At 40.2% G+C, this 11,205-nt stretch overlaps 1 protein-coding gene across 1 annotated transcript; it reads left to right on the plus strand.

The window, feature by feature from the left end:
• The first annotated feature begins 190 nt into the window (after positions 1-190).
• LOC134826273 (IQ domain-containing protein E-like) lies at positions 191-9,111 on the plus strand. The gene is made up of 14 exons (XM_063838589.1): positions 191-295; positions 428-512; positions 629-759; positions 919-1,074; positions 1,210-1,305; positions 3,562-3,632; positions 4,582-4,868; positions 4,996-5,227; positions 5,356-5,461; positions 5,665-6,000; positions 6,116-6,315; positions 7,984-8,051; positions 8,477-8,526; positions 8,650-9,111. Exons 1-14 carry the CDS (start codon positions 254-256, stop codon positions 8,839-8,841), a joined length of 2,052 nt encoding a protein of 683 aa, XP_063694659.1. The 5' UTR covers positions 191-253; the 3' UTR covers positions 8,842-9,111.
• The last annotated feature ends 2,094 nt before the right edge of the window (positions 9,112-11,205 follow it).

An 11,205-nucleotide genomic window follows, 5' to 3' on the forward strand; every position in this document is an offset into this window, starting at 1 on the left:
TTTTACACTCGAGGTAAAATCCCTGGACCATATTACTGTGTGTAATACTATTGTTTACACGTCAAGTATATCCTGAATATGCGGGGTAAAACGTGGCACACAGTGAGCGGTAGTTCTACTACCGCTCTATCCGCTCAGGTGTCTGACCGGCGTGATAGAGAGCGATAATCCTGAAAACTAGAGTAATGTAGTGTAGTTCACATTCAGGAGGTGAAGTAATTAATTAATAGTGTTAACAATCATTGTTTTTAGGATGTCCATGCAATCCTTCGAGTTTGATGAATCCACTATTCATGTGAGCAATTTTAAATTAGTTAATTTATGAATTAATTTCCACGTCAACAATACAATCTGAACTATATCATGTAGCAGGTAGCTACTAACTCAACGACTATGTATAATAAGACTTTCACTGGTTAATATCCAGGGGACCTCAGCCATGGATAGACCTGGTAGTGGCAATGCTAGAGCAAGGAGGAAGGAGGAGAAGAGGAACAACGGTAGAATGAACGGTTAGTTTTCTGTCATCATGTTTGAAGGTAAAAATATTTGACTGTCCTTTGTACGAAAGCAATTCGAGAATCTGCGGCAAATTCGAATCAAGATTTTCTAAAGAATGTATTTTTAGGTTCACCATACGGTGCGAATCCGGTTAATCCTAGACAGGCTTGGCTTAACTCGATGAATCAAGGACAGAGTTTTAATAATATGGCAAGCAGTGGGTATGGTTTAAAAGAACCTATTAATGCACCCTCAAAAGTAAGTTCTTATTACTTTTGAATGCTTGCTTTGCTGAATATACATCGCATATAGCATTCCTTTCTGCAATAGCATTCCTTTCTCTTAAATTTCTTTATCGTATTACGTTAGTACAATATTTACGTTTGAGCACACTAACTATCGAGTATTGATTTGCAGCCCAGAACAAAACCGGTCAACCGAGCAAGTCATCTTGACAAAGAGGAGATGTACGATGAAATACAACGACTGAAGGAGCTTATAGCAGCTTTTACTAAGGAGAAAGGACTCAGACAGACTCGAATTACAAAACTTGAAAAAGAATTAGGAAAAAAGGTTCGTGGCTTTCGTATATTATAAACAACTTCTGCCAGCTTTCTGATATAAGTGTAAAGTAATAGATTACAAGTTGAGAAAAGTTTAAACTAACAGCCCATTTGCGCACTTAGTACTGATAACACCTGTTTGAAGGATAAGCTGCTGGAGCAAACGTACAGTCAGACACAGAGCACATACGGGCCAGTTAGTGAGCGGAGTTACGGTTCTACCAGCATTGAGACTAATTCGGTGAGTTCTTTACAATATTATAATTGATCTAAAATATACATATTACACTGCACTTCAATCCGTCCTCAGTTGGAAAAAAGAAGTAACCTCTCTCCCCGTTCTCATAACTCTACTCTGGATTCAAACCTCCAAGGCATACACCACTCAAGTCATCTCATTTCATGCACTCTCTATCCCATCTCGATCATCAAGCTTTGTCTATAATCCAGCCCGCTATCTATTTGGCTGTAAATTTCTTAAGGAAAGGATAAGGGCGATTGCAGCTTTGCAGGGTGAAAGTTTGATGGATTTAAAGAGAGGGCCCGGAAGGGCAGCAAGTATCTCAGATTCAGGGTTGGAATAAGGGACCATCTCTCCATGCCCTTCGGCAATCTTTCCCTAACTTACGTTGAACCTTCACTCCATCCTCTCCTTCCCCTCTTGGTTCTCCTGCCCCCCTCCCCCCGCTTAGTCTTGGCTCTTTCTCTCTAACCTACGTTCCCTCCCCGAATGCTGGCCTTCCCTCTATCTCCAAAAACCTCTCTGGCCTTCCGTCCTCTTCACCCTCTCAGGCACTTATTCTTGAACCTCTCTCACTTTGCAGTCTATGGTCCTGCCTTTCCCCACTTGCTAGTCTTACATGCCCATTGCCAAACGCCCGGAGGTAACTCCATCCTGAGTACCTCCCCGGCTCCTGAACCTCTCTCCCCCCTGAGCTGCATGACCTACCCCATTCCCAACCTAGCATCCCTCTTTCCCCTGAAGCCTGACACTACCTCTCTGCCCCCTGGCCTTCTTTCCCCCCCCCCCCCCCCCCTTTGGCTTCGACCCTCCCCCGTCATTCCTGGTCCTCCACCCCCTTTCCTCAACCTCGATTCCTTACATTCCATTGCTCTAAAATGCCCTTCCTTTCCCTCCCATTTTGATAAGAAGATAAGTGAAACACAACCTTTTAATTCTTTAAAAAGAATACATTATTCATTGAAGCAAAATGAAAAACAAAATGATAAGCAAAATAAAAAGAAAAGTGAAAAGTGTAAAGCAAAATCAAATAATAAAAGCAAATCGTAGTCTTCTTTCTTCATTTCCTCGTTCTTCGCTGACCTGAAATAGAGTTAGTGCCTCCCATTCCCATAATGTTGTATTTACCTATAGATATGATTAAAGGGAAATTAATGTAGTGTTTGAGAAAATTCTTATTTATTCAATAGTAACCTAGGTAGAAAAATGTAGGCTCTGAGCATTCCCAAGCGACGAGCATGGCAAGTGGGGACTCCTGATCCCCTTCTGACTCCATTGGTGGCAAGTCTTCCTCCATTGACAAAACCTCCAATTCGTCTTCCAAGTCAGTAAAGTACAACTCGTCCAAGTTGTTCAAAGGGGTTAGTTTCATGGTCTGAAAATAAGGTGTTGAAGGTGTTGAAGTAACCTTAACATCTGGTTCAATGGGGATGCAAATATCGGTGAAGTTATCTGGATAATACTTCTCAGGCCGAGGTAGGTGAATGCATCCTAGGGCAGAGTAGAACTTCAGGAACCAGGAAGTATTGTAGTGTTCCAGATCCGGATCAAACACGTATACTCTGTCTCGATTCCGCTTCCTGCGGAAGAAAGACGTAAACTTTGAAGAAAATGATTTGGCAAGTTGCATCGTAAGCGAAATCACGGTGGAATTCTAACTGATAACAAACTGTAACAAACTGAAAAGAGTGATGTTGTCATGTGCACCATTTTTAAAGGGTGCTCCTTTATCAAATCCTCATTTGAGGAGAGTGAGATTTCCACACGTGCCAAAATTGTGAAAGTGGGACAAAAGTGCGCGGCGCCTAATATAAATGAATTTGCGTAGCGCGCGGTGACTCTTTCTAATGAAAATATTTTAAAGTCAACTGCCAGTGTGGTAAAATTTTACGATTTAAAAGTTTATTTACTAAAATCATTACTTTTTTCGAATAACTGATTTTATTCTTCATATTAGATTTCATAAATAGTGAAAGCCCTAGAGTATGCGCGCTGTAATCTGGCTATACAAATTCGATAGATGCTATGATGGAGTAAATTTCCAAAATAAAGTTATGGTTCGTGGTCCCTGCTATACTAATAGCTGACCTATCATTTTATTATAAATCTGACACCTCCGTGGTTATTGCTCCTTTTGCTTTATGGTTATATCAATTTCTGATTACTCTTAACTCATCTACAATAAAATGTACGCGGAACCAGACAGTAGACACACATTATTCTGCGTAGTTGGAGTTATAAAAGAATTTATTTCAGACAATAACGGGGTTACGACAGAAGTGTCACAAGTACGAGTGTCTTTTGAGAGATAAGGAAAATGAGATCAAGTAAGTGTAACCTGTACTCTTTAGCTGCATACTCTTACGGAGAAAACCTCACAATTACTGTGTAAACACTTAACACAGATGTTTTCTAATCGGTAATGGTGAAGCAGGTAGTGAATGTACGTGACCATTTATGGGGTCGTTCACATATTACGTAATCAGCCGAGGGGGGAGGGGGGGTTTCCGAATGCTTATGGTTGATTACGGGGGGGGGGGGGGGGGGGTTTCGGTCGTTGATTACGTAATCAAAATTTTCTTTTACCCTCTAGAATAATAACAATTTGATATTTTAATTCAAATTCCACTCAATTTCACTCTGATAGTAATAAAATTTAGAAATTGATCGAATATCCGGCTATAATAGTAAGTAGTTTAGAAGGTGCTTGGCCGGATATCATAACAATGATTTCGGCTCATCATGATCAGGGTAGCATGAAAAGTAGAGAAAAGTGTTTTCTAGGAAAAAAGTCAAGGGGGGGGGGGGGGGGGGGGGGGGGGGGGGGGGTCAGGCCATGATTACGTAATATTGCTGTCAGGAGGGGGGGGTTGGGTCTTGATTACGGTTGATTACGGAAGGGGGGTGGGGGGGTAAAAATTGCTAAAATATTGATTACGTAATATGTGAACGACCCCTATCATGTGCTTTAAAATTATTTCTTGCTTTTTGAAAATCCGTCCAACGGGCAACGTTGTTCAAAGTTGGTGAACATGTTGCAAATATCAGGTGTAAGCCTAGTCATTGGTTATGGTTTCCTTGAAGCTGATATTATATTATGAGCAATTGTGCATGCATAATGATATTTTTGTATTTGTGAGGTTTCGTTATATAATTACTATGCAATTTTATTGTTAAATCTTATAGCTTTCATCAGATTATTTATACTTTTGTTAATCTGTTAACTTCATAAAATATGGAGGCAGTGATTTAATTCTCATAAATAAACAATCACAGGACGATGAAGAGTGACCTGAAAAGCACGAGACTGCAGGAACTGGAGATTATGTGTGACACTTACTACCAGGAAATAACCAGACTGACTATGGTAATGGAGCAGAGACCTGATCAAGGATCACGTGTCGTCACACCACGTGCTTCTACACCACGTGCTTCCACTCCCGTTCACGGGTCAGAGCGGGAGAAGATCCTGGAGGCAAAACTTCAGAAGTTGGAGTTCGACAATTCTACACTGAAGAAGCAAATAATGAAGACTACGACTCAAACTATTGGGGATAGTACAGGTAAGCAACATTCATTCAAATTTTAAATTTGGCATGAGTCATGATATTTTCAATAAACTTGTATACAGAAACCTGAAATTCTTGATTGCTTTTAATCATTGTTTCCTAAGTCGCGTCTTCCTTTTAGGGTTGATATCGGAGTATGCTAGCCTGTCGAGAACAGACCTGGAAGAACAGCATCAACAAAACTCGAAAGAACTGTTCGACGCTAAACTTACGATAGGAGAGCTGAAAACGAGTAGTGCTGTTGCAGAGGAAACGATAAAGCAGTTCAAATCACAACAAACTAAAAATAGCGAGAATCTCGAGAAGTTGGTTGATGATAGAGGCGCACTCGAGCGCAAACTTGCTTCTGTAGAGTGAGTCTATCAACATGTTAACTTTATATGTTTTAATTTTATGAAGACTTCACCCCTATTTTTCAATATTTCTTCGGAGGATTTTCAAATTCTAATTTGATAACTCAAGCTAATTTTATTTATTACAGTGGAGAGCATCAAGCACAGAAACTTGTTATCAGAAGACTGAACAAAACTGTTAGACAACATGAGGACGAAGTTGAGAAGTTGAAGAAGCAGGGTGATAGAGAACAAGTTAGTTTCGTCTCGATTCTCGAACATTTTTCAAATTACTTGAATTTTTACTGAATTTTAATTTCATGCATCTTATACAAAAATAGCCTCAATCCTCATGTTTTTATTATAATGATAATGATATTTGACTCTTCGCAAATTTTATGGGAAATTAAGTCCACATTCATGACCGCTTAATTCATTCTCAATTCTTACATCATCAGGCAAATTTGAAAGTGAGGCTGACGGACAAGACTAAAATTATTACGAAACTAGAAAAAGAAATCGAAGGCCTGAAAGAACAGATCGCTGAATTTGAGATAAAAGAGACGAAGAGCGAACACAAAGATGTTGCATCGGCTCGTCCCAAGAAAATGTCTCAACCTGTTGACAAAGAATCAATTCCTAAGACAAACAAAAAACCGGTAAAGAAGGAAATTCAAGAGAAGAAGATAGAAATGAAATCAGAGCATGAAAATGAAAATAAAAAGACAGATTCTGAAGCAGAGAGGGAAACTAAAAGAAAGAACTTTAAGATTTCTGAAGAAGAGCAGAGAAAGGTAAGAACTTTCTTACTTTATTAGCTTCAGTTTCAAGTTGAATATACATCCTATAAGATTAATCGTTGATTCGTTAAACCACGTACAAAGCGATTTAACGACCATTACTTTAAAGGAGCGGGAAGAAGCAGCAGCAAGGAAGATACAGAAGAACTATCGTAACCACAGTCTAGCTAATTCTGTATCTCTACTTCAACGAGTGCTGAGAGGCCACGCTTTACGGTGCAAAGTGGCTAAAGAAGAACACAACCAAAGTGCTGAGATTATTCAGAGTACACTAAAAGGATTCGCAGTCAAGTCCCAGCATGTGGAGAGGTATGCTTGTAGATTCATCAGCTATTTCAAATTAATTGAAACTGACAACTGTGTCTATACGTGTCCTGCCTACCCTATACCACATTTTAAACTCTCTCCTCTCCCTTCTAATTACTGAACCACCCTGGTAGTCTATGGCCCCACCTCTCCATGCTTCCTAGTCTTCCATCCTATCCCGGTCCCTCCCGTTCACTTCCTTAACCCTGGCCTTCTAACCTCCTGACCATCTCTAGTACTTATTCCTGAACCTCTCTCCCCGCCTCTCCCTACTTCTAAGGCTCACGTGCCTCTAGCCAGGAGGTAACTCCATCCTGAGTACCTCCCCAGCTCCTGGACCTCTCTCCCCCTGCATGACCTACCCCATTCCCAACCTAGCATCCCTCTTTCCCCTGAAACTACCCACTCCCCCTATCGACCTTCCATCATTCCTGGTCCTCTAACCTTCTTTCCTCGATCTTGGTTCCTTACATTCCATTGATCCAATATACCCTTCCTTTCCCTCCCATTTTATAAGAAGATCAGTGAAACACAACAAAAATGATAAGCAAAATAAGCAAAATAAAAGGAAAAGTGAAAAAAGTGCAAAGCAAAATCAAATAATAAAAGCAATTCGTAGTCTTCTTTCTTCATTTCCTCGTTCGTCGCTGACCTGAAATAGAGTTAGTGCCTCCCATTCCCATAATGTTATATTTACCTATAGCTATGATTGAAAGCGAAATTAATGAAGTGTTTGAGAAAATTCTTGTTTATTCAGTAGTAACCTAGGTAGAAAAATTTAGGCTCTGAGCATTCCCAAGCGACGAGCATGGCAAGTGGGGACTCCTGATCCCCCTCTGACTCCACTGGTGGCAAGTCTTCCTCCATTGACATAACCTCCAATTCGTCTTCCAAGTCAGTAAAGTCCAACTCGTCCAAGTTGTTCAAAGGGGTTGGTTTCATGGTCTGAAAATAAGGTGTTGAAGTAACCTTAACATCTGGTTCAATGGTGATGCAAATATCGGTGAAGTTATCTGGATAATACTTCTCAGGCCGAGGTAGATGAATGCATCCCAGGGCAGAGTAGAACTTCAGGAACCAGGAAGTATTGTAGTGTTCCAGATCCGGATCAAACACGTATACTCTGTCTCGATTCCGCTTCCTGCGGAAGAAAGACGTAAACTTTGAAGAAAATGATTTGGCAAGTTGCATCGTAAGCGAAATCACGGTGGAATTCTAACTGATAACAAACTGTAACAAATGAAAAGGGTGATGTTGCCATGTGCACCGTATTTAAAGGGTGCTCCTTTATCAAATCCTCATTTGAAGAGTGAGATTTCCACACGTGCCAAAATTGTGACTCGCTTTTCCTCCATTAATATGCACCCCTCTCCTTTCTTTGTCCATCCTTTCCCTTAAACTCTCTCCATCCCTCCGTCTCTCTAGCTCTCCTCTCCCTCTCTCCCGAAAGAAACTGAATGTCCCAGAATCTAGTTTTTCCAACACAGTTGTCTCTACGTAATATAATGGGTGTTTCGAATATTTCCGGTCTTGGGTATTTTCTCTTGACTATAGTCTATATCAGTAATTTGAGTTGCTTTTAGATTCTTTCATCATAATTTCATGTTTTACATTAGCGAATAGCCACACTTGTCACTTATATTGCGCTTCCTCATCTTATTCTATTCGCAGTTTGAGAAAGGAAAGTGAAGGTATTAAAGTTACGGCAGAAACTCAAAAAGTTCAGCACTCAGCTCCAGGTAGTTTGCGCGGAAACGAACGTTACAAATCGTGCTATTTGATTACTCAAGAATTAGGTCGTGAATTGATCATTATTTATCCGTTCTGCACCTTGTAATAGCTGAACTTGACGTTGCTGGGCAGTGAGTAAACACAGCCGAACATGACGTGACGAGAGATGCGTCACATGGTAATCCAGTCTGGAGCGCGCAAACGCGCGCAGCATTACAAACTGCTCACCTCAGGTCTAGCGATACTCTGAATTTTCGCGATTTTAACTAGCAATAGGCCCCAACAACGCCGGGCTATATTTAGTCGTGACGTAATAATGACCCTCTGTGATCGATGTGGCAGGCAAATGGAGAGGGCTCCGTGATATCAAATTATGGATTAGATAATGATGTACATGTAACTGAATTCATTTGATTACCACACCCGATTTCAGCGAGGACGAAGAACTTTCCGGAAAGAAAGAATCAGAAGTCTGTGGTTTCGGTAAGCGGAGTTCGCTTTTGTCTCTTTGTTTGGAGTACGTAATGTCTTATTCTAGTTGCATTCAATTCCTCAATTTCCTATTATCACAATCAAAATATACAAGTTCTAACATCAAACCCTCAGAGAACCGTTCCTATCGCGAAGAAACCTGACGCTGGAAGAAATACTAAAAAGGACGAAACCCCACTCAAAGCGTCAGCCAAAAGAGCAGAACCAAAACCCATTGCTAAGAGTTCTACCGCTGTTTCAAACAGAAAAGTGCCAGTTGACCAGTCGGAGACCAGTAGTGACGAAGATGACTTAATAATGATGTGAATTGAAACATTTTATTTGATAATTAGTGATCTAAGTGTTGACGGAAAATGTAACTTATCACAAAAACTTGATATTTCAGAGATGGCAGTTGAACAGATGTATTATACGTGTATATGACTAGATTTTGTATATAACATCACCAATTTTTATCATAATTTAATATTCATCCATGTAATGTTGTGCTTTTAGTTTTAAAACCGCTGCTGTGTATATAGTGTGTATTTATATAATATCATCAATTAAGAAAGTGTTCTTAATAAACAAACTCAGACGCGTATTTTTATTTGTTCACTTAAAATGCAACTCTCTCAGAATAAACATTTAACGCCTGAGCTAATCGCTTTTAGCACAAGCCCACGATTATGCGTGATGTTAAATATTCCAGTTGATGTAATGCAAATTATATTAAAATACTTGACATCATCTCTCTTAAATAATATCAGATTATTCCAGACTAAATAACGAGACACATACCTCTAATAACTGCGAGTCTCGAAGATTGCCCAGCCCATTTAACACCGTTGTAACCCAGACAAGGAAAAGCCCAGTCAAACGTCTCGACAGTGGGCGCTCAATTTTGCAAACATTTTCCTGCTCGTGACGTCACAAGTTGAGATGTGAACGTTACACTCTCATTTACACACTGGGCCACCACGCCCGATGCAGTGTGTGTATTTATATAACACGGTGTGAGCTATTTTTAGAACTTGTTAGCCTGATTTCTGACGTTGAGTATTGAGTTTGCGTGTAGGCCTGGAATGTACAGTGTAATGAGATAATTATTATAACTGGATTGTGTAATTACGGCACTGAATGTGGAGTAATACGAGAATGCCCATATCACGCATATTTAGCCTCTTAAATCTTGATAAGACCGTCAACAAAAGAAACAAAAGATTTCAATATCTGATGAGACTAAAATGTACACGTGTATCTTGCTCCCTAACGACCTAACCCTCGTTTCACGTACGTGGTACGGTTTAGGCCTGGTATGAAACGTTTACATAACAATACCTCCCAGTTATCTGTACAGAATGTAACATTTAGCTGATCACTAGTATAGTGGCATGTATCTACAGTGGAATGTATCTCTGAGCTGGAATGTTTCTAGAGTGGTATGCAGTACACTGCCGCTGCACTGGAAGTGAGGAGCTCTCAACCTGCCCTGACATGATCCACAATTAGTACAAATATTAGTATGCAACATTCTAGAGCTTAGTACACCACTTTTTTACATGTAATAAATCATTACAATATCTCAGCGATCTTCTCTTAAAGCGTGAGCACGTGAAAAATACTGATATTGAGATCACAAGTTAAGCAATCTCGTGATTGAAGAGATCAAGGAAGCTTTAATGTCACGTGTCACGAGGGGGCCATTTCACACCACTTAGTTTTAAAGTCAGTGGTAAAAGTCAACAGTTACATCACATGAAGACAGCGGCGGATGTTGTCGTGTATGACAAGGTGTGTTTTAAAGTGACGTATCACTCTCTCGTGATATGACGGAAGTTACCGTTTGTAATGTGATACTTCAATTCTATCTTCTTTTACCAACACCTCTAATTCAGAGTCCTAAAAACCCCCCTTCTTATCATTTGATTGTTTAAAAGTTGAGTAATTTTATATCATATTAATCTCATTTTGCACAAAAAACTGCCCAGAGCAGGATAAATTTAGCTCATCTTTATACCGAATCTAAGCTAGCACTGTAGGCTAGGATGAGGTATATATATAGATGTGATGTGCACAGTGCACTATATATAACAGTGCAGTATGACCTGTATATAACTACCCGTTTCCTGTCAGGTACCAGATACACAGAGAGAGAGAAAGAGCTATAATTACACACACTTGCAGCTAACTTGTATCTGCAGCCGTCTGCTATACACAGGTGTAGGGTATTGTGTGTAAGTGTAGGGTATCGTGTGTAAGTGTAGGGTATTGTGTGTAAGTGTAGGGTATTGTGTGTACTTGTGTAGGGATTTGTGAGTAAGTGTAGGGGTGTTGTGTGTAAGTGTAGGGGTGTTGTGTGTAAGTGTAGGGATTTGTGTGTAAGTGTAGGGGTGTTGTGTGTAAGTGTAGGGATTTGTGTGTAAGTGTGTAGGAATGGCCTGGCTGGAAGGTATGTGACTAGTGACTCACGTGGAGAGAATAAGAGGTAAATTTAATAGTGGATATCACAGAAAGGAAATATGAGGAGGGGCAGGGAATTAGAAGTGGTCTGGTATGACGGGGAGAATGGAAAATATGTCATTGGTCGGTTCCTTTGTGTACATATAACGCGGGCTATCAGTGCCTTTACATCATCACACTCAGGGATAATGTAGCCCCGGCCACACAATATGACGCCATAATGAAAAG

This window comes from Bolinopsis microptera, chromosome 2, assembly GCF_026151205.1.
Source record: "Bolinopsis microptera isolate Bmic1 chromosome 2, MBARI_Bmic_1.0, whole genome shotgun sequence".
NCBI lineage: Eukaryota > Metazoa > Ctenophora > Tentaculata > Lobata > Bolinopsidae > Bolinopsis > Bolinopsis microptera.